The 24035-nt window shown below is 44.2% G+C and overlaps 1 protein-coding gene across 2 annotated transcripts in view; it reads right to left on the bottom strand.

Annotated features, from left to right (window-relative positions):
- Positions 1 to 24035, bottom strand: part of PKHD1 (PKHD1 ciliary IPT domain containing fibrocystin/polyductin) — a 4356595-nt gene that overhangs the window by 4103213 nt on the left and 229347 nt on the right. For both annotated transcript variants that reach the window (XM_069605754.1, XM_069605755.1), the window contains exon 6: positions 8856 to 8913. In XM_069605754.1, the coding sequence (XP_069461855.1) occupies positions 8856 to 8913 (58 nt within the window). The remainder of the gene's footprint in view (positions 1 to 8855; positions 8914 to 24035) is intronic.

Below are 24035 nucleotides of genomic sequence, written 5' to 3'. Positions count from 1 at the left end.
GCTGGAGCGAAGGACGAGGAATGTGTCGCAGAGACCACCTTGGCTGTGTGCTTATCATGGATATCGCTTTTGGGGTACCTGACACTGAACTAGCTTTTTCACCCATACCGGATATGCTGCAGGGTTAGGTTGATAGCCATTGAGATATTCTCATTGTTGTCAGATGTGCTCTGCCAACTCCTGCAACCTTTGGCTCATCAGTGTGATGCTAGTTGTGCCATCTGCTGAACACCGACACAAATGGTCCAAGGCAGTTTGTCCTGGGCAATACGTTCCATCCAATTTTATTTCTCCTCCATCTGCGTGAGCCTCTCCCAGAGAGTATCCATGGTGTGTTGCTAAACTGGGCTGGGAGTCACATGGCAGTGACTACCCACAGAGACAGGGGCCTGTGCACCTTCTGCATCATCATTCTCTGAAGGTGTATCTGTGTCATCATCATAGTGCCAATGCAGTGCTGAATGAGTGGCTAAGGGGGATGGACTAGTGTGCAGAGATGAGATTCTAGGAAGCGGAGAGGAGTCAATCGATACTTGGCTCTCTGTGGTAGCTGCGGATGTTTGGTCAGTGGTGCCTGTCACAGCTACTGCAAAGCAGGCAGGTGAGACATTGGTGTCCTCTGGTTGTGTTTTTGCATCCCTGACTCTTCGCCAACAGTGGTGAGATATAGCTTAGGTGGAGGTGCTGCTGTGTGCTGCCCGATGGCCGCATTGGTTGCCAAACCCGTCAGAGTTGTGTCGTTGGCTCAAAAGGTGGCTGTAGTGGTGCTCTTAGACAGCGAGGTCCTTCAGACCATGACTACTTAGCTTCCTGGGTGATGTCTGACTGGACAGTGCAGCATATCATGGTGCCATAGTGACACTTGCAGAAATAGCAGTGGCAGATGTGGTGGGCCCTTCTAGAGCCACTTGGCTGTCATGTGTGCTCGTTGGGAGACATGTTTTTTAAATGAGTTGTCCGGTCACCTGTCGGAAATCACACTGTATATACTGGGGGCTTGCTGCAAATGCTCTGTTGCACATGTTTTCTGTTAGGCCAGGCCACCAGCTTCTGCTGGATTTGTACAGTGTGTTTTCTGGGTAGGGCCTCTTTGTCTGACAGGCTTTGTGGATACATGGGTGAGGTGCCTGTTGCCAACAATGATTGATGATGTACTTTGTTATTCTCTGACACTCCAGGATACCTGCTGTTGACTTTTTATGGTGAATGTCCTGTATTAAGGGCCTCTTTCTTCTTTATGATGGTTCATTTTGGGGGTAATAACCTGCCATGCCTCCTGATATACAGATCAGTGGTGTTGGATGTGTTAATTGTGTTTGTGCATTCCCTGCCCCGGGTTCTGTTGGGTGACTGCAAGTGTGTAGCATGACATTTAATTAGCGCTGGTGGGAAATGGGCCATTGGGCCAATCAAGGTCTTCCTGGCTGAAGCTCCAACTTCTGCCGCTCCTGCACACTCCAGGCATGTCATGTGGAGTATGCTGCTTACAGTCTCCTCCGGGGGGTGAGTTGCAGTGGCTCCACTGTCCCTCCTCCTGTAGCTACTGTGTCCCTACAGTGGTTGGCTTCTAGGGCGTGAACCCACACTTTCAGGTCATTCCACCTTTTCCTGAAGTCCTCAGAGTCCCAAAGCACTGTCCCCACAGTTGAAACCTTGTCCTGAATCTCACTCAATATGGCGCCTTTTCTCCTGTGACAGTCTTTCAGTTTTGTGCCATAGTGCTGCTTCCGGTGTGCTTTCTAACATTATTTACACCTGGCAGAATTACTGTATGGTATTTCCACCACTTTTATGGTGGTAATGGAATTCCACTGGAAAATGATGGATTTACTGGTTGGCAAGCATTTGTACTCTAATTCCTCCAGGCGGAACTACTGTTACTGCCAATGGTTGGGATGCACACATGTGGGCTTATCATTTCATAGTCATTTCACAGGACCTCATGGCGGTAAAATTAAATCTGACCTGTGGAATTAGCGCCATTTTTAGAGCCTAACCCATATTGACGTCCCTAGTTTTATCTTTAATTAGTTTAGCACTGTCGCTATGTTCACAGAAACAGTAGCTCTGCAGCCAGATTGATGAAGGTAACATTTAACATTTGGAGCCTGTTTTTTGCTATCAAATGGATTCCCGTTTTTAAAAGAAATGAATTAGAAAATCTCCTTTTGTATACAAGCTAACAATAAAACGTTTGGGGGCACCACCCTGAGGAAAACACATTCTTATCTGTAGACTGTTAGCATATTTGAGCAGGTTTGTCAAGCCAACATTCTTTCCATTTTGTTATCGAACAATCTGATTGCCAGGACAAAAGGACACAAGATAACAATAGTACCATGATATGGGTGGGAAATGTAAGGGGACTGTATAACAAGAACATGCAGGATATTGGTAACATGGACATTGTAATATGTAAAAAAAAAATGTAAAAAAGAAATAGGACATGTATTGAGGCTATTAACAAATTAAAGCATTAACATTTGCTGTGCTATGCTGGGATGGCTAATTGCTTTAAAATTAGCATTTTCTAAAACACTGTAAAAGTCAGTGGGCCTCATTACAAGGGTGGCGCTCCCGTAATGAAGGCGGCCGGTATGGGACCGGTCCCCTTCATTACGGGAGCGCCTATTATGAGGTTCCCTTTGCGGGACCTGGAACGGACGTCTAGTAAAACCAGACGTCCTTTCTGGGTCCCGAGAGGGGAAGAGGGAGGTAATAACGGGCCAGTTGTAATGGGCCCGTTATTACCTTCCTTCCCATTCCCATTGAGCCCTATGGGGGTTCAAATGGGAATGGGGATGGGTTCCTGCAAGGAGGAATTACTGGGTCCTCCTATGTCGGAATGACCCGGTAAGTCCTCATTGCAGGAACCCGGTATTGGAGCCCAGTATGGAGGCAGCCATGGCGCTAATAGCACCATGGCTACCTCCATACTCGTAATGAGGCCCAGTGTGTCACAATTCCAAAGCCCAGAAACTGGGAAATGGTTTAGCCACAGAAGTGGTCAACTACTGAGAAATAAGATGAGAAATTCAGAATTAAATGTGAAGTATGCAAGTCCAGTGTCACAACACGTGTTTGGTTAGACAAAGGCATACTTGCTGCCATGTCAATTGGACAAGAGTTGTTACAGGACATTGCTACATAAAGGCGGAAATCAGTAATACGTTTAGATAGAAATGTTTTTCTTTTGAAACAAGGTTTCTTGTGCTCAGAAGGAAGAATCAATGTGATGACATTGGGCCTCATTACGACCCTTGCGGTCCTGTAATGAAGGGTGCCGGTACGGGACCGGCACCCTTCATTACGGGTGCGCTGATTCCGAGGTTCCCTTTGCGGGACTCTGAACAGACATCTGGTAAAACCTATGGGGGCTCAAATGGGAATGGGGAATGATTCCTTCAAGGAGGAATTACTGAGTCCTCCAATGTTGGAATGACCGGTTATTCCTCATTGAAGGAACCCGGTAATGGAGCCCGGTTTGGAGGCAGCCATGGTGCTAATAGTGATAGCAAGTGTATCGCTCAAGAAAAGAAGAGACAGAGGGTGAAGCGAGAAAGCACTGTTGCTGTTCGTTTCTGAGGCATTGTTTGACTGCATTATGAAATGGAGATGGATATCTCTCTGCGTGAAAAGATGGAAAGATGGGCCTGCATTTCCTGCTAGTGTGGGACAGTTTTGTGGGTCAAAGCGGGGCACGTTTTTGGCCTATGTGGGCCAGTTTGATAAGTTACTTCACCAGCGGCTGGCAGTTAAGACCAGTGTAACTGAATAAATGTTCTTTAAAATGCACAATTTGCATCACACACTATCACATACTATCAAAAACCTCCCACTTGGATATTACTCCAACACTCTACCACAAAATGAATGAATAGCCATCTGCAAATGTGGCTCGGTGCATGTTTGTTCCTGGGACTAATGTGACACATTTAATTTTAATGTGAATGATTGATGGTTGGCTAACAAGTTGTTCATTTAGAGCTGAAGTGCTGTATCTTTAATTTCAAAGAAGAATGTTTCATAAAGTGTGATTCTATGGTTAAATAAGTATATGCTTTCATAAATAGAAGTTTAGCTGTGAGATTAAATGTACATTATTAATCAGGTATAAATATCAGTTCATACAATTATTAAAGCCTTGGAAAGTGCAACAAAAAGCATTCTGGGTGTGCCAGACCTCATTGTACAAGCTGGAAGAATCCTGAATGAATAGAAATAAATGTAAAGAGACAGTAGCGAGTTCTAAGTAAAATAGACAATAATACTTCACAATTTCTACAGACTGGGGCACGTTTCAAAGTGTTGCCCCATTGTTGCCAAAATTAAATTAGTTCCACAAGGCCATTTGTAAATTCCACACCATACTTTCTTTCCCACACCCTGACATACTAGAAATGGGGCAACCGAAATCTTTAAATTGTGACGGTGTTTTAAAAGGACACCTAGAAGAGAAATAGTTACTCGGGGCCTGTTGTCACTTACTGATGCCAAGCAGCAAGCTATCACACATGTGGAATTTGGTGAGTTCAATTATACATCCAATGGCCTTCAGGCCCATATGGTTAGAAGATCCACCAACACCAGTTTGTGAGGAGAAGTCCTGAATCCCCCTAGAGTGGGTTGGTATCCCTTGCAGTGGGCAGCATATACTTCCTTGTACCGCTAGTACGCCTGGTCGTTCCTCTTGTTGTGGTAGTCCTTCAGGATGACATCACAATCCCATTAAGCTCTTCTGTGACCAACATTGCCGGACCACTAACTGAACCCCCAACTTTGATTGCCAAGTGAGATGGTGAGGAGAGTCTGACTAGAGATCCTGCAAAGCCCCCAGAAGGAACACATCTCAATAGCTAGTTTTGTTAACTAACCACAATTATTTATTTTTAACAAAATGTTAAGTTCTGAGGCTTATTATTTTCCCACATGCTCCTCTTACACTTTGCTGACTTGCAGTTTATTTGGTGTCTGTATAAAACTATCCCATAAACAATAACTGGCTGAAACTTAAGTGGGAAAAATGAAGAAGGAATAGTGCATATGTTTACAATGGAAGTAATGTAAGCATTAAAAATTGAGAGGTTTAGAATGAAGAATGTGAGGATAAGTTAGTATTTTGCTTGTTTTTTAAATTAATGAAATTCTGTCCGAGTGTATGCATTTGTTTTTTACCTATTTATGATTACATTGGTAACCCACAATGCCCTCACAACAGCTCCCGGTGGCACGGCCTCTTTTGCGCGTACCCAGTTTCCTCTGTTTAAAATGGGTGAAATCTATGCACCACCATCAGGCTTCCTACCCCCTTCAACCCCGCTTGGCTGCTCTGAACCATACTGATCCTTACCTAGTGTTTTTCTTGTAATTATAATGTATTTTATATTTTTGCTTTATTCATTATTACCTTAGCTGATTTCAGTAGAAATTATGACCTCTTCAATTTTTTAAGTATTGTTCATTGAGTCAATTTTATTGTTTTTCCTCCATTGGCAGTATGCATATCACAGCAGGAAATATCTGAAATCAAATATCCCAGATGTAATTACCTAGGCCAGTTTTATTTTCATTTGCTAAATTATCACTGACCGTAATAGACAGTTTCTGCCTGGCCTAGAACCCTTACTACCCTCTAACTGCATGGAAAATGTATGCAAGTTTACTGAATCAACACAAGATCAGTTGTGTAAGGGCATTAAACAGGGACCTTGCTGCGCAGCTGATGTGCACAGATCTTTCGAAACATTAAACTACATACAATTTGTGGTGCAAGTCTCCAAAACGTCACCATCAATTATGTTTGATCATCCATTCTATTGATCGATAGATCGATAACTGAGCCCTACCTTCCAAAGGAAACTGAGAACTCATTACTTACATCGCAATGCTGGATGTAGGGGCTAACTCCCAGATAGAATGGAGAAAACTGTGTGAAAATAATGCTGCAGTATGGAAAAAGTGACTCCGGACACCTAGAATGAGTATAGCGATCCTTGATTTCGTGACAACCCACCACGGTGAGATAGCAAGTCCATCTCCCAGAGAGAACTGTACGAAACCATGTTGCTAAGCGAAAGAGGTGAATTTTGGAATACTAAGATCAACTCCCACAGCGAATTGAGAGAACCTATTTGCTGAGTGAAAATCTGTTGTGTGTTCCTCAAGTAAGAGCTTCCTATATCCAAACATGCTGCCTGCTGGATAGTGAAGTCCCTTACTTAAGCAAGCAGACATTAGGATCCGGCGTAAGAGGACTGAAGCACCTTTCCCGGGAAAAGTTTGAAAACGTGTGGCCCTGTCCGGCATTACTGTTTTCTGAATCCTAACTTCAAGAGCAAACCGGTTCATTGTGTGACAATGGTGCATGCTGGGAAATAAAATAATACCTCACAGATCGAAAAGAGAAAATATTGATGGTGTGTCAATGGTAAATGCTGGGTAATTCCGTCCAACTCTTAGAGCACACTGTAAAACACTGTGGCAATGCTACATAATGTGAAAGTGAGTACCAACCCCCAGAATTACCTGAGTGATTGTGTGATAATCGTGAATGCCGGACAGCTGGGTCCTGAGTCTCAGAGCGAGCCGAGAACTCATTAATTCTGTGACGCTGCTGGGATGCTGGTCCTAACTACCATGGTGAAAGGAGAAAGTGTTCATTGTGTGGCAATGGATGCTGGGATAGTTCCAAGAAGCAACTGAGGGAAAATGAACTGTGCTAAAATGCAGGGCGCTGACATATGGAGAACAGAGGCAAACCATTTTTCTGAGGGAAAACGTTGCACCTGGGGATAAAGGATTCAACTTCTAGAGAAAATTGAGAGAAACAATTTGTTGAGTGTAATTATATTGTATTTCTGCTACAGTCGAGCATTGAATAAAGTGACGAAAGTCAAATATATTGCATGCATGCTTGTTAAATTAGTTCTCTACTCCTCATAGTTCTGAGAAGGAGAGGCTTCACACAAATACTCCCTGCTGGATATTGAGAGTTTAAGCTGGACTTGTGATCCATTGAGTCAAAGGTTTAAATAAGATGTGTATTCCTGAATCTCCAGAAGGAATGGGTGACCCCCTCCCTGCTCCCAGAGGAATGCCAGAAGGAGTGTAGGAACTTGTTCATGTGTTGAACATTATAACTGAGAGATTTGAGAATGCACATCGTACGTAAGCTTTGACTCAATGGTTCTCCACCAGGTTCGGGCCAGCACTTTGGATGTTTATTACTTTGGATTACTTTCCCTTTGTATTTTGGCATGTATGTTGACCCTATTTCTCTGTGATTTATGCTCTTGATAAAGGACGCTAGGTCTGAAACGCATTGAGCAATTTTGCTTTGGAGTACAGAATTAGAATGTTTAATGATATTTGAATGGAACACGTTTTGACTATGTGTGTGTGATGATTAAAGAAACACAAATTACTATAATTTGTTAAATTGAGTGGCTCAGTTATTGGCCTAGTGTCGGAGTGCGGACACTCAGTGGAGGTCTCTTCCACTGACTTTTGGACATTCTCTGTAACTACCTGCACATACTGAGAAATTATTCACTGAGTGACAATGTTGCATGCTGGGAAACTGAGTATTAGCTCTGAGAGTCGACCTGAACAAATATTGATTATGTGGCAATGCTGAATGCTAGGGCAACTGAGTCCTACATCCCAGAGCAAACAGAGAATTCATACTTTCTTTGGCACCACTGGGATCATGTGTCTAACTCCCAGGCAAACGGCTAAAGTATTAATTGATCATTGTATTTATTTATTTATTTACAGAGAAGAACAATGCTCTTTTTGATCACAAAAGAAAGTAAATAGATAAGACACCAGATTTGAAGGGAAGCAGTGAGCTACTTTCAATGAGGTGTATTTGAGTGACATTCTGACAAGTTTCTGGAGGGAAGTAAGTGGAACAGTCACCGGGGGAAATATATGGGTGGACATACATTGATTAAGGACAATCAACATTGGACATTTTTAAGTGCATTACAATGCTGCATATTGTGAAACTGTGTTCCATCTCCCAGATCAAGCTGAGCAAACCTCTAATTGTGTCACAATGCTGAATGGTGGAAAATTAAGTCCCAACCCCTGAAGCAAATGAAGAAACCATTCATTCTCTGACAATGCTGGATCCTGAGGACATTGAAAAATCGTCTGTTGCGTCAGAATGCTGCATGCCCAGAAAAATCCCCCAGGTAACAGAGAAAACATTCATTGTGTGACAACACTGTCTGCTGGGATACTTTGATCAAATTGAGAGAAATGTTTTGAGTCAAAAAATATTGAGTTCTGGATTCAGGGGTCACTTGGGCACAATGTTGCTTGCTGGTTATAGGAATCCCCTATTCCACAAACACCCGAGAAAGATGTCTGACCACCATATTGCATTCAGGAGTCTAGGATGTCTCGCGAATTGGAGAACAATATATTTACAAGCCTGCTGCAGGCTGAGTGCAATAATGACCATCATACGAATTGTGCAGGAGGACCAACTCTGAACATCTCAAAAATGTTCCAAATAAAGTTTATTTAGCTTTTTCTAGGAGGGTGTCATTTATGTCATGGATCCTGTCACATTACCAAGGAAAAACTGTAAACACAGAGAGGAAATAGGGATAGAATGCATTTTAGGGAAGCCTCAAGAAATAAAGATTGAGAGGAGGAACATTGATTTACAGATAAATAAATGGAACAAGATGGAGCGAAGAACAAAAAGAGGAGCCAAATCCTTTGCAATAAATCAAAGCGTATTTTAAAAGGAGTGGTTATAATGTGTACTTTTCTTTCAATTCCTAACAAGCAATGCACATCTTTTTTGAGTCTTCTGTACATAATGGCAAGATTGTTCTTACCTGGCACTCCACATGGTGGCTCAACCTGGTAGATCTTCGGTGTATTTGCAGCAGAATACTGTAAAAGAAAACCGACATTAAACAAAGAAGATCAAAAGGGTGCTCCTCAGTTAGTAATCTGCATGATTTGTCAACATCATATAGAATGTATTTCTGGCATTAACTTTGTAAAAGCATTGACTAAATGAATCCTCTTTTGTCTTTCCGGATGCACACATTTGTGCATGTGATTATTTTGGTAAATGTTTTCAACAAACTGCTGACTCCTGAAACTCTTCTCTCGCAAGATCCTTATAAAAAAAAGTTGCATAAAAATTCGGAGAGCACTGGGATCTTCGATTTATAAACTGTGACCAACTCTAAAGCAAAAGATAACATGCTATGGATGCTAAGTTTGATCAATTTCTTGCATGACTACACTCTCAAGGAACCTCTACACTGGACAATACATGGAGGCTGAACTAGATTTGGGGACTCCATTTCAATCCAGGTGAACACACTGGTGGCATAAGGTTCTTTTAAATTATAATTGAAATGCCCGCTGGCACAATGCAGCCCTAGGCAATATTTGAAGCCCCACAAAGAGCAAAAGGAAAGGAGTCCCGAGTGTTGATATTTCATCAATATCACAAAGTAGCAAAAGTGGAATTACACACCCCATATCTCCCTGATTGCACAAGGGTAGAAGGTAGCACAATCCATAGCACACACGCCACCGATGAGGAGGTGTTATCTCATGGACAGGAGTATGATTTTCCTCCCGGATGACTCATGCCTCCAATGGGAAATTAGTAGCTCACTGTGGCTAACAGTAATTGACAAGTAGAACATCATTTGTTATGCACTTTGTCACTGGTTCCCCCATGAGTTGGCGCTATGTAAACATCCAAAGATTATCATGAAAGATTGAGCATTTCAAGGTCTGATCAGTTATAGGTGATATTACCGATGGAAAATTCAGAGTTGTACATTTCATTGCGACCAAAATACTGAAAAACACTGAATTCCTATCCTATTTCGTGTCCTTATAATGCCTCCGCAGCCCCATCCCGACTCATTTGAACCCCATTCCCCACCACCCTATATGTATTGATTTAATATGTTCAGTGTTTTTCGGTATTATGGTCTTCGGTGAAATGTATCATTTGGAATTATTTTTGGTAAATTGACTGGGTACCGTCTGATCTAATGACATTAGTAGAAATTGCATTATATAGGTGATATCCCCAGTGAAATCAGGGCAACTGGATACCAATTCCTATAAAACATGTACAACTAAAAAACAACTTCAAAAGCTCATATATATTTTAGAGAAAAATATGAAACCGTTTGTGACCCCATAATTAAGCCCCTGAGTCAGTTATTGTCCCATCATATTCCTGGAAATGTACTTCTTAATACCTTGTTCAGGAAGTGTTGTATGCACTAAAGACCCCATCTCCAGTCTCCTGAGTCATAGAGATTGAGGAGATGGCTCTTCCGAAAGATGAAAATGTCAGGAGCCGAGGGGCTACAATGGAACAACTGGGAATGCAATGGCCAGCCATACATGTTTGCAATGCAAAGCATGAGAGTAGCAAGGACATACTTCGTCAACCTCCTAAATTCAGAGAGATCAGTCACAAGGAGGGAGGAACAGAGGTCTCATACTCCAAGGAAGCTGCACACTCCCTGATCTGCTGCTGATATGGAGCTGGGGTGAACCATCAGACAGAAAGAGATCACCACAACCTACACCAAGCGAGGGTGATTCTGCATGAATGATTCAGACCTGAGCCTAAGCTTTAGGAGTGTGGCTTCTTTCCATCTCCCGACTCACCCAGTTCCAGAGACATCCTGATCCTGGTCGAATTGACAACATGGCGGGCATGGAGGTAAGTTTCTAGGCCACTAGAGGAATGAGGGAGTGCCAGAGATCGCAGCTGTTTCAGCTGTGGATGGCATAGTGTTAGGGAGAATTCTAATATATGGCTGATTTCCCTTACCTAGTGAGTCCTTCAGCAGCTTTGCTGGATTTCTAGTATTTCTTTGTTTTCACCTGGTAAGAGTGAGAGCCCCTTTTCCCACTATTACATGTGTTTTCCTGTGTGTGCTTAACATTTTTGTGTTCATAGACTGTGGAGCCTCACCTATTCCGCAGACATCAACGTTTTACTGTGTGATACACAGCACCTTCAGTGCAGTGACACAGGGTTGTCTTTCAGACTTCCCACTCTGACTCCATTTTCTGGGGCTGACTACTGTCCCCCAGAACATGTAAAGTTGCCATTAACTTTACTCGTCTCTTCTAAAACCACAAACCCAGTACAAACCATCTTACATTCAGTACTGGAAAGGGTTACTACTTATCCATTTTTTGTCTGTTTCTCTTGGAGCATTGTTTTGCTCCCTTTCCATTAAGACTTGGCTGGAGGCAGTGGTAACTACCCTATTTTTTCTACTGCGGTTATCTTAAATAACCATGGTATTGTTTAAGGCTATCTTGGTAGCCTCAAACTTAAAACTGCTTGACCATATTGTTTTTAATATTGCTCCGGTTAGGTTTAGTCACCATTTCTCTTTGGAAAAGTCTTTCTCGTGTTCGTCTCTATGCGCCAAACCAGGTTTGGTTCCTTTGTTCACCGACTTTTCGCTGGCTTCTGCAAAGAAGCTCGCCTTTAGGTGCCTGAAAATCTGGGTAGGCAGGATGTGAGGGAGGGCTTTTAGGACCCCTGGCATGGGTTCGCTTGGTAACCCAAGTCACACTCCTGTTTGATTGGCTGGGTGATTGTCCCCGCCAGGACAGCCACCCTGCTGTGTGATTGACAGCCAGGCTGTGTGAATGAGAGAAAACTGCATTAAAAGCAGGTCTCTCGGTATGGAAGAGGAGAGTCGCCACTGGAACAAGAGAACCGAAGAGGAGCTGACAGAAGAGGACCCCTACAACGACTGAACTGCCCGGTGAAGCCCTGCTGCAGGTCCGAATCTTCAGACTCCAACGACAGAGAGGATCTTCCGAGAATCTTCTTCCCTTGAGCTGGTGGGACCAACCAGTTCACCCAAACTCCAAGCCAGGACTCCCTCTTCGGGTCGAATTCGCTGTACAGAGCGACAGTGGGCCGGATAGCAGGAAGGTCGGACCCTGCTTGGGTTTTAAGGAGCGCACCTTTTATTTGTTGCTTGGCCCTGCTGCTGGTTTCTTCCCTGGGTGGTGCAGGACCTCCAGTCTTCCTACTTCGTGTCAGTTCAACAGTCACTTCAGGAACCGTGAGCCTGCTGGAACTACCAGGAATGTCCGCTGCAGCCACAGCTTCTTCTCCATTTAAGCTACTGTTCAGCATCTGGTTGTTTGTTTTGTCCAGCCGCGGTGCAAGGGTGTGAAACCTTTCGACAATCCAGGGGCTTGTCCTTCTCTTCTCTTTAAGCTAACTTTTCTGCCGGCCAACTTCATTCTGAACTCTTGGCAACGACTTAACCGCGAACTACCCTAAAATGTGTGATCTTCAGCAAAATACTTTTGTCCTATTGCCTTTGGCCCTAAGCCTATTTTACTTGATACCATCACTGTAGTTCCTCTTTCTAGATTGCCCTGACTACTTACCTGCTGGTACTGCTTCTTCTGCCTAACTTTGTCTTTCCCTCCCTTTTTAATTAACAGAGTGCCATGTTGCTCCCACTTCATTTTGTGAGCTTAACTTGTCTGTCAACTATTGGAAGTGGTGTGGTGTATTAAGAGTGTGATTTCTGAACGGCTTCACTTTGGTGAAATGTTATACAACTGAACAGTAAATAAATGTATGTTCTTTTAGTTGGAAACCTTGAGTCAGTGTTTGTTTGAATCATAGTAACTGCTGTCCTTCATGTAACTATTTGATACTGCTCCCTTGCTCTTGAGATAAGTCTGCCTGCTCAGCCATTGCTACCGCTTTACTGTGTAGTACAGGCTTGTACCAAAGGTGAATTTGTGCTGCCAGTTGTAGTCCTAATTGTGTGTCGTGTTCCCAAAAGGTACTGCATATAATTCTGCCTAACACCGAGTGTCCAATTCTTTTTTCTGTCATGACATGAATCTTTTTATCTGTATTTGTGTGATTTCTCTTTTTTGTATGTCTCGTCTTTCTTTTATATAACTGTAACTATGAAAGGTTTTATTACAACCAAAACGTAAATAAAAAAGTAAAAAAATAAAAAAATAAAAAAAATAAAAAAATACAAAATAAAAATACAGTTCTGTTCTTTTCATAAAGTTGGATATGGGTGTAGTTCAAGGGAAGTGTGGGAAGTGATGCAGAGATAAGGACAGTCTCAAATGTGCTATTTGGCACTAACTTGAGAAATACAACATTGCTACAGAAACACCTACATTGTGTAAAAGGATAACAAACATGCAGCTAATTGGTATAGATTGGCTACATGAAAGTAGATTCATTGTGTTAAAAAAGGGGGGACTGGTTAGAAACACATTAACATGTATGACATGGAATGTTAACAGATTGCTTGATGAAAACAAAGAGATGACTATGTTCATTTATTGGTCAGTATGCGATGTACCTGTCATCCTTCAGGAGACACATCTGGGTGGGCGTTAGGGGGAGACACTGGTCCTTGCCAATGGGTCAATCTGAACTTGTACTTAAGTGCAGGATCAGGGTTAGTGGGCACAAAGATAATGAAACTCTTACTATGTTAACAAATATGCCACGACCTCTGGTGATCCCAGGATGTATGGATCTTGTAAGTGACACTCTGCAGTGGGTTGGACCGGGGTTAACAATAGTAGCCAGAGATTTAAGAGATATTTTGATCGTGCATGGGATAGGGCTGGAGGACCTCATATCATGTGCTAACTACCACTGCCTGTGCATGCGGGCTTGATCATTGGGGTTGTTGGATGCATGTGTGCTATATATCCTGATGTGGATGTTTTCGGTTTCTTGAACAAGGGCGGAGCAGTTCTTGATCTGTCAAGGTTACCTGACAAGACAAACCCAAGCTAATTTAAGAATACCTCCCAGCAGCCAAGGCAACATCTGTAGATTCTGCACTGGCTAGCTCAATGGGTTTTAAATCTAATGTAGGAACCCTTTGGTGTCCAAAGCTGTGCTGCACAGAAGGAGAAAACCCATCGTACCCACAGCCCTGTCAAAAGACTATTTAGAGCAGGTTAAACAGCAGAAACCACATCATGCCAGCTATGTTATCCCAGCCCGTTTAACGAGTGCTGTGCTGCACAGAAGGAGAAAACCCATCGTACCCACAGCCCTGTCAAAAGACTATTTAGAGCAGGTTAAACAGCAGAAACCACATCATGCCAGTTATGTTATCCCAGCCCGTTTAACGAGTGCAACATCATTTTTGACTATTGACTTACTGCCTTACTAAAGTTGCTGATTATTTTATGGACTTTCTCCACTGTGCTACCCCTTTTCTTCCTCCTTCGTTCAACTCTTCACTTGTTTAGTTATCATTCTAGAAGCACTTCATATTATTACTACGTAGCAATAAGCCATGAAAAGGTGCAAACTAATACACAAACTGTCTTTCAGCAACATTGGAGTATCGATTCTTATGCAATCAATGATCAAAATGGTTGACTTAATGCACCATATACCACTTTTTGCACTAAACAGATCAACATTGTCCATAAGGCCTACTGGGTCATGGAGCCTCAATACCTTCAACTTTCTTTTCCTAAATATCTTCCTTCTCGAGGTCGAGTTCGCTCTTCCGCCTCCAACTCCCTCAGGATCAGTCGCTTCTCCAAGCAACGAGTTGGAGGTAGATCTCTTTCTTAGGCTGGGCCTTCCAACTGGAACAGCCTCCCTTAAACTTGAGGAGAACCATCTCCGGTTCTGGAAGCACCTCAAAACCTTTCTCTTTGCTTCTGCTTTTTCTCCTCCTCTCCCCTGCTGACCTCTTGGCTGTAACCGGAACTGCACTGGTTACCTGGACACCCTCTGATCTCGGGCCAAGGTCCCCCCCTCACCAGCGTCACACACCTGCACTGCGTGCCTGGCAACTCCCGCACTTGGGACTGTTTCTGTATCCCTAGAGTCCCTCTACCAGCCCTTGACACATGATGTCTGTACTTACCCATGCACTTTCCACATGCTGGCCATTACTTTTACTTATTGTTATTATCTATTCCCATGTATTGCACTGTCCCTGCCCCCTTCCCACGCACTTGTGCGATCTGAATGACACCTAGCCTAGTAGGATCGTTGTCTGTCCTCCCTTTGTTCCCCCTCCCTTGCCTCGTCGCGCATTGAAACACTTTTGTATAGGCGCGTTAAAAATGCCATATCATATCATATCATATTATATCATATCATAACAATGGAGGAACTCCAGATCATGATTTCGTTACACCTGGGGTGAAAATCACCTTTCAGCTATATCCAGACAATAGTTATCTAGTGAAGCAATTTTCCCCTTTTTGCCTCAAATTTTCTATTGCCTGCAGAATGCCCAAACCTGACAACTTAGCAGCAGGTATTATTATCATAGTCCAGTCATATGGCACACTAGCTGCATGGAGGTGGTAACCATTAATCTCGCTCAAGTTTAATATAATTGTCATTCTAATCACTACTACTGTCTTTGTGAACTCAGTGAAGTCAGCCTATAGAAGAAAGGTAACCATGAGTTGTTTTCACTGAGGGTTTGCACCAAGCCGCAAGAAGCCAGTCACTTTCATTGATCTATTCTGAACCCCAGTAATACTTCAGCAAATCAACTTATCCAATTCCACCTTCGGAGACTGATCTATTTATTCCATTTATGTTTTTGCTACAGGAACCCTTGCCCCGGATTTTCACAGTACCCTTTCTAGATTTGTTCAGGGAATCCTTGGGCTCTTCCATGGCATGTTTTGTATCCTGTGGGGGATCTGGGTTAGGCTGTCAAGAGATCATCTGGAAAAGTGTTGTCTTTCCAAAGAGCGGTACGGTAAGCTCTATCCAATGTGTGACATCTCCCATAAATGTGTCCAACACTGGGACTAGGTCTGGATTTGCAAATCCATCCCTCACCATTTGCATTCAAACATAGCTGGGGGTGTCATTCTCCATTTATGGAATCCATGGGAATTTTGGTAGAATTACTACCAGCGGTAATTCCGCCGAAATTGTTGTGTTTTTTTGGCAGTAAGGTGGCCAAATTACCTCCAGCATTTTGCTAGAAGTTTTTCCTCCACCTTACCTCCAACCCCATAGTTTGGCGGCGCAGTACTGCAGAGGTAAATGCAGTTGCAACTAAGTTACCACTGTATTACTATCATTTTTGATCCCACTGACAAACTCAAAATGAGTTCCAGTGTCTTGGTATGGTTCCACTTTCCTTCTGGAAAAATCACTGATCTTGAAGCAGTTTGTTAACAGTCCTGACTGTCTATAAAATTACCCTATCATGTTCATCAATCTTCAGAATGACTGCTGTGCCCCTTCTGCACATCTCAACCCTCTTCATGCCCCCCCTCATCTGCCATTTTGCCTTTTTCAAAACATGATTTCTTTAATGGCTCCAGGGCTAGGGTCAACAGAAGCAGTGAGGGGGGACACTCCTGCCTCATTTACCTCCTTAAAGGGAAGTATTCCATGATTACCTGATTCACTCTCACCCTCACCACAGTAGTAGTAGTAATTAATTCATTTTGGTATCAAAGACCATAAAATTCACATTTAAACATATATTTCATCAATATGAAACACATACAACACACATAGAGAAATAATCCATACATATCATATAACATGAAAACACCCATTGAAATTAAATATTAAAAAATATAATTACCAATGTGTAAAGTCAGAATATTAGAAACATGTGCATTTCCTTCTTATTTGCCATGCTTGTTTTAGATATTGGTTCTGGGCCCATAATACTGAATCATTTTGAGTGCACTGTGACAAATCCTGGAATGTTGTTATGTCTCCCCGAGGGGTGACCTTCCGATTAGGCAAGGGAGGTGAGGTCGCTACCCGATAGTCCCCCTGGGGGTAGTACTCAACAGGAGGATCTCAGGGGGAGCAGGGATGACAATCCAAGGAGAATGCGGTATACTCAAGTCCAGTCCCCCACACCTACCACACCCTTGTCTTGTCACCCCATGTACATAGGTCATGTAGCCAAAATCATACGTACTGGAACGAGGAAGAATCTAGTCGACACAAAGGAGAAGTATAGTGGAAGCACTGGGATGAAGAAATGTCTAGTCTACCCAAGGGAGGTCTATAGGTCAGGTAGTGAGCTGAGGAGGCAATGTGGAAGCATGAAGAGCACTCCTGGAACCAGTAGTGAACATTCTCGTTGTTTCCGAATTCCTGTTGGTCAAGTCACATTGAAAACAGAAGACTGAAAACAGTAAAAGAGAGTTCAGCCCTGGAGGAGTCGCATGCAGGTCGGTGGTGCGATGAAGATTAGCAAGGCGCACCGGGCTGTGAGGCAAGAAGGCGAAGCGTCTGTCGAGGGTCAGAAGTGGAAAGACCCTTCTCCCTTCTGGAAAGCAGCTGACATACCTGATGGAGGACCGTGCGGCTCGCGTCGGTAGAGCATCCCAGAGGGAACCCCGCAGCTATGGTGCCGGCATAGCTGTAACAAAGTTGGTACAAGGCATGCCAGACCAAAGGTGAGTCCTAGGACCGACCGGAGCTCACAGCAATGCTCCCTGAAGGTCGGAGCCAACATGGGCCAGCTGGTGGGGACAGAAGAGATGCTAGTGGTCCAGATAAGAAGGGTGGAGATACCCTGGCTGAGAAAATAGCCTGGAAAAAAGACTGTAGGAAGGTAATATGTGAAGCAATACAGGCCTGGGACCCGCACCCACAAGAAGAGAAGTTCGTACATCATTTTCATAGTCGCAAAACCTGGCAGGTTAGTGAGCCAGGTCTGGCACCCTACCAGGCCTGGGGCCTCCTTCTGCAACAGCCTCCCTGCCTTCCTGAAACATGAGGGGAACCATCGTGGGTTCCAGACACACCTCAAAGCCTTTCTGTTATCGTCTGCTGTTTGTGCTCCTTTCCCCGGCTGACTGCCTGGCATAAACTGATTGTGCACTGGTGACCTGGCTACTCTTTGATTTTGGGCCCATGTCACCTCCCCCTACTAGGCGGATCCCTGCACTGGCTTTCTAGCAAACCATGCACTTGGGCACTGTTTTCTGTATCGCTAACAGTTCCTTCACCACCTGATGTGTGCACTTATCCGTGTACCTGGCGCAATCGGCCCACATTTTTTCTTATTGTCATTTGTTCTTCTTCCCATGTACTGTACTTACCCATGCACTTGGGCGATCTATGTCACAACTGGCCTAGTAGGGTTGTTGTCTCTATCTCCCCTCTGTTTCCCCTCTCTTGCCTCGTTGTGCTTTCCTAAATGTGTGTATAGGCGCTTTAGGAATGCCATAGCATACAATTGCACATCATATGATAGCATACACACAAGACATGCACAACAGTAGGATCGCTGCCACCTACTGTGTACACTGCAAAGTTGTTTTTTGTTTTCCGCAGTTACCCACTCACTTTACACTTTTCAAGAACATATCTCTGAAAAGCAGAACTCCTTCCATATTATGCACTTCAAACAACTACATACCGTTCATGCATACACCCTGGATGCCTGCCCCCTTACCTTGCACACTTCCACCATTTCCTTCTGCACTTCTTTGTAGAAAGAGACCTGCTGCCACAGTGTTTCCATACACACCAGAACCACAAACCTTGTAGAGCAGTGTCTTTCACTCCACAGTTTCATTTCCTTGGCTCCCATTCGGAAAATGGCTACATGTGGCAGGTGCAATCGTGAAAGTACAGTGTAATCTGCTGAGTTTATGTGCTGGTGGGGGGTGTAAAACAGGGTAGGGGTTTGGGTCAGTAGTACTGTCTCAGAAAATAATTGTTTAAAAAAAAGGTTTGTGCTGTTTTTGTTATGCACGTGCTTGAATACAATTTTCTTTTTTCTCTTTCGATGAGTGTCTGTTTGCTTCTCCTCCTGCTATTTGTAAGGACTGAACATCAACGCTTCTCTTAGAGTTCTACAGGATTGTCTGCAACAGTTTGTGCAGGGTTGCAAACAAAACAGCATTGCCAATGGAGGTAAAAAAATGCAATTTCCTTGGAACCACTGAAAAATCTCGCTCGTTAATATTGTCATAGTCGGTGCAGAACATCCCAGCACTACACATAAAGTCACACATGCTTCTGTTTATAAAACACCTCCCGACCTCTGGCTGTGGGCAAATTACACCGGCATGGTCCTATGCACTTCTGGGTGGTATGGAGGAGTAAATCACCTTGGCAGTGGGAAAAATCTGCATCACTGCTGTCATCAACAGAGCAAACGTGAACACGACATGTACCCCAAATGTAGTGCTCCATAATGCACGACCACAACATACACCGTACCGACAGAGGCCACACATGTACAAAGGAGAACCATGGCACCGAAACCCCACTCATAGACTGTGCCCTAAAAAGCCTCCACTCCTTCCAACTGAAAGTTACTGTCAAAGCCTCTTTCCATGGCATACCTGTGCAGATCTTGCACAAAGCTGTCACCCACAATGAGCACTCTGCATCTGTCCATCTCTGTCAACGTCGCTGCATCAAGGTTTGGGGAAGTATATCACTGGCCCTTCCAGTGAACCACACCCTCGACACCTGATTAGATAATCCCCACAGTTCCATTTGCAAAAACACCATGCTCAGAAGGGCAGATTGTAGCACGTGCACCTTCCCAGCTTCAGCGAGGGCCACACCTCAGTGAAGCAGAGGCACTCCTTCTTCCGTTTCCAAAATGATATATGCAACACTCCCACATTAGGCAGTACGCATGTAGCATTCACATCCATTACCTCTGCATCCAACACTACCATTTCTGCACTGCACTACAGACGTACCTTTACACACTCACAGCACAGGTGTTACATTATGTGAAAGCTCCTCCAGGTAACAGCTCTCCAAACCGATCCACACTTTCAGCACCCACATTCATCCACAGAGGCACCCAGCACCATGAACTGCAGGTAGCAATATTTATTTTCCTCCGAGCACTCCACCAACTCCAAAGAGACAATACTTCAAAGTGCAGTACACTAGTTAGTAATCTGTGCAATGCACACTATGCAAGCACATACACTATGCAGTTGAACCCTATGCACTGATGCACACACACTTTCTCACCACAGCACTCAGTGGACACACTGCAGAACTGTGCACTCCATAAACTCCTGCCATGCACTGGAAAAAAACCATGTGCGAACAATGCTCACACCCATGGAATCAACAATGCATGCACAACTCACAAACCACACATGAAACGCAACAATTTGAGCAGTAGTTGCATGCAACCCACATAGCTGTTCGTGTATGACTGCCAGGTATGCATCCAAGATGCTAGGGCCTCACCACACACAGCACAACCTAGTGCACCCCACACTTTACTCCTCATGTCATGTGTAATGTATTCCCCATCTGCAATTGCGCCTGCCACCTTTCATCCTGGCCACATCTTTGCATGCATGCCTCCATGACATTGCGTTGGCTGCACTGAATGGTCTGTGATAGGCTCTGGACATTGTCCATATTACAACTTTCTGGATGCTGATGACTTCCTTTCATGGCGCAATATGTCAAAACACTTCCTCAAGCAAGGGTCTTGGAAAGGGCATCCCATAGCAAACGGAAATGCTAACATATGGCTCCCTAATGTGCGACATGTGCAATGACCTACAACAAGTGCCCGTGAACGCATAGCACCTCACTTTTGTTGCTCCACCAAGTGTAAAATGCTCTCTGCATCCATTTTTCAAAGGTCTCCATCCCTGGACAGATGCTGAGGCAACTCTGCATGGCTGCATTATGGTGTGCTGGGTAACGTCAAGGGATAGGCTCTAGGATGCATGGCCAACAGACTACGGCCTTTGGCCATCTACTCAATAGTCTAGGCCTTGCCCACACCCAGCACAACATAATGGCCTATTGAAGGGGAACATTTGCCACATACCACAATCCACAAACGTAACATAGGATGGGTGGTGCAAAGGGCAACTCATGCCAAACGCAAATAGCGCCATGTGGCTCCTAATGTCCATTAATGTGCATTAATCTACACCATATGGTACTGGGTGCATAGCAGGTCACTTGTGCTGTTCTACCAAGTCTACAAGGTCCAGCAGAACAATTTTTTTACCGTCACCACCATCCAAGACATGCATACTTAAATCTGGATGTCTGCGTTATAGTGGCATGCTATTGTGCAGGCCTAGGCTCTTCGGTTGCTGGCATGCAGCCTATGGCCTTTTGCCACACACCCAACAGTGTAGGCCTTGGTCACACCCACCACAACATACCAGACTCATGCAGGTGAACAAGTGGGCAGGTACATGCAGGTCATCCCTAGCCACTTCTAAGCATCCACTACTTCACCACTGCACCCACACGACACACTAGAGGAGTCATCACTCCATCAGGTAGAGGCATGGACTACACAGTGTACGCATTGTAACCAATCCCCACAACCATGAAACCAACATGGTATGCAATGATCACAAAACACACACCCCCGAACACAACAATGTGAAACCTACTGCACCCCAGGGCACATATTTGGTGGTGCAAGGTGGGCACCCATTAATCGAAGGAGCTACGGGCGTAGCACATGCAACACACTGGTTTGCAGTTCACGTATCAACTTTCATGTGTTCTTCATAGTACTCCCCTGCTGCCATTGTTCTACCATCACTGACCGCTAGGGCATCACCACACACAACACACCATATCACAACCCATGTTTTACTTCTCATGTCATGTGTAATGCACTCCCCATCTGCAATTGCACCTGCCAACTTTCACCCTGCCCACATCTGTACATGCATGCCTCAGTGACGATATGTACCCTGTGCTCAACGGTATGTGAGTGGCTGTATACATTGTCCATATTGCAACTTTCTGATGCTGAAAACTTCCATAGTGCAACTTTCTGATGCTGATGACTTCCTTTCATGGGGCTATGTGTTAAAACACTTCCTCAAGCAAGGCTCTTATAAGGGCCTAATCATAGCAAAAGCAAATGCTGACAGGTGGATCCCTATTGTGCAGCAGGGGCAATGATTAACTCCATACGCTAATGTACGTATCGCAGCTCACTTCTGCTGTTCAACCGAGTGTACAATATCCTCTGCTACCATTGTGTGCACCTCACCTACTTCAAAGGCGTGCAGAGTGACAACTGCATGGCTGCATTATGTTGTGCTGGCTCTGATGAAGGCCTAGGCTGTTGGGTACATGGCCTACGGCCTACGGCCTTCGACCATGCACCCAAGAGCCTAGGCCTTCCCAAGAACTTAACAGATCCATGCAGGCAAACATGTACGCATGTGCCAGAAATGACAAAGGCAACATAGGCACCAGAACTTCCACCCACCCGCTACACCATAAAGCAGGGAGCCAAGCACACGTGTTCCACTTACCGTAATGCACAAACATATTGCTGTGTTTCGCCCTGCTACCCACTTGCAATCACAAACCATTATAAGCATGCCAACCAAACAAGACAATCTTCACAACATTGGCCCTGCTCCCAACACTCTACTACGTGCATAGAACCAATGGTGCATAGTGCACTGCAGCACTTACTAATCTGCGCAATGCACACTATGCAAGCAGATATAAGAACCAGTTGCACTGTGACCTCTTACATATGTACCCTACGCAACAATGTGCCAGCTACTTTCAACCAGTAGACATACCTTTTCAACCAGTGGACATTTATTTTGCCCTAGGGTTGCAGCCATGCATTGAAGGGGCTACGGACTTACCTCACACAGCATACCATAATACACGCTTTGTTAAAATCCTCATGTCTAGTAGAATGCACTCCCCTTCTGCAAATGTGCCTGCCACCACTCATCACAGAAAGACAGCACCACTGCAGCTGGCATGCCATAACGAAGGCTGCCTCCAATCACCACACAACAGTCTTGCCTGTTGAGGTAACAGTGCATTAGTGGAGTATTCACGGATAGCGCTGGCACACCACTGTCTTCTTCTAATGAGATATATCACGTGAAACACTTTTCACTTCCATACCCTTTCCATCCTTTCTTCCCACCACCACATGCCGTACAGTATGTATTTCTTGCCCTTTCGCCGCCGCATTGTCCTCCGATACAACATGCCCCCATCATGGAACAATTTCGACACACATCCCGTCACCGCACACTGCAGTGCAATCAAACTTTTCACTTGGCAGCGAACAGGGAAATGGGACGCCGGAGCGGAGCCAGATATGACTAATTTTAGTGCGAACACTGCTACGTACAAGAGGCACAGCTATGCACACAATGGCTTAGAACCTTGCCACACACACCACAACACTATCCTCCGATACACCATGGCAGCATTTCCAAAAAACGTTTACGCACATCACGCTTCCCTCCAGCCAACCACCGGCTGCGTCCAATGTTCACCACCATCAAGACGTTCCGCAGGCCAATTAGATTTCGGTCCGCGGAGCGAAGAGGGAAATGGGTCCATGTAGAGGACGCAGATATCACTGGTTTTTTGGGACATACATTTCAGTTCTTTCCAACAAAAGTACTGTTTGGATTTCCACCAAACACCAAAAAAGCACGCTTTCTGACGCAAGCCCCCGCTCCTGCTGCAAATTTGGTGAAAATCCGTCTAGCCATTCGGGCTGTACCGCGGCCCGTGTAATATGTGTACTGGGTGTTTATTTTAGAAGTGCACGATGGTGGCACGAGTTATGGTTGCTTAGCTTACCATAGCTGGTGAATTTCTGGGGTATTTCGGTTTTACTTGTAACCATAACATCCCTTTAACAACATTTTTTAATTGAATTCCATAGCTTTTTATTAGTGCAACTAATCTTAAACATAAGCATTATAAACGCAACCCCTTAAAAATTAATTTAATATGTGATGTCATCAGTGATATCATCAATGGCGTTTGTGATGTCATCTTTCATGTACTGGGTGTTAATCTTAGCAGGTGGTGGCGCAATGTTATGGTTGCTTAGCTTACCATAACTGCCAACGTTTTTTCATTGAATTTCATAGGTTTTTATTAGTGCAACTTAACCATAATGTCTCTTTAACAAAGTGTTTTCAGTGAATTGCATAGGTTATTATTAATGAAACTTAACCATAACATCCCTTTAACAACATTCTTTCAGTGAATTTCA

This window comes from Ambystoma mexicanum, chromosome 4p (genome assembly GCF_040938575.1).
Source record: "Ambystoma mexicanum isolate Mex_15411 chromosome 4p, UKY_AmexF1_1, whole genome shotgun sequence".
In the NCBI taxonomy this organism is placed as follows: domain Eukaryota; kingdom Metazoa; phylum Chordata; class Amphibia; order Caudata; family Ambystomatidae; genus Ambystoma; species Ambystoma mexicanum.
The sequence above is the reverse complement of the archived record's forward strand: the minus strand, read 5'-3'. Positions and strand labels throughout refer to the sequence as shown.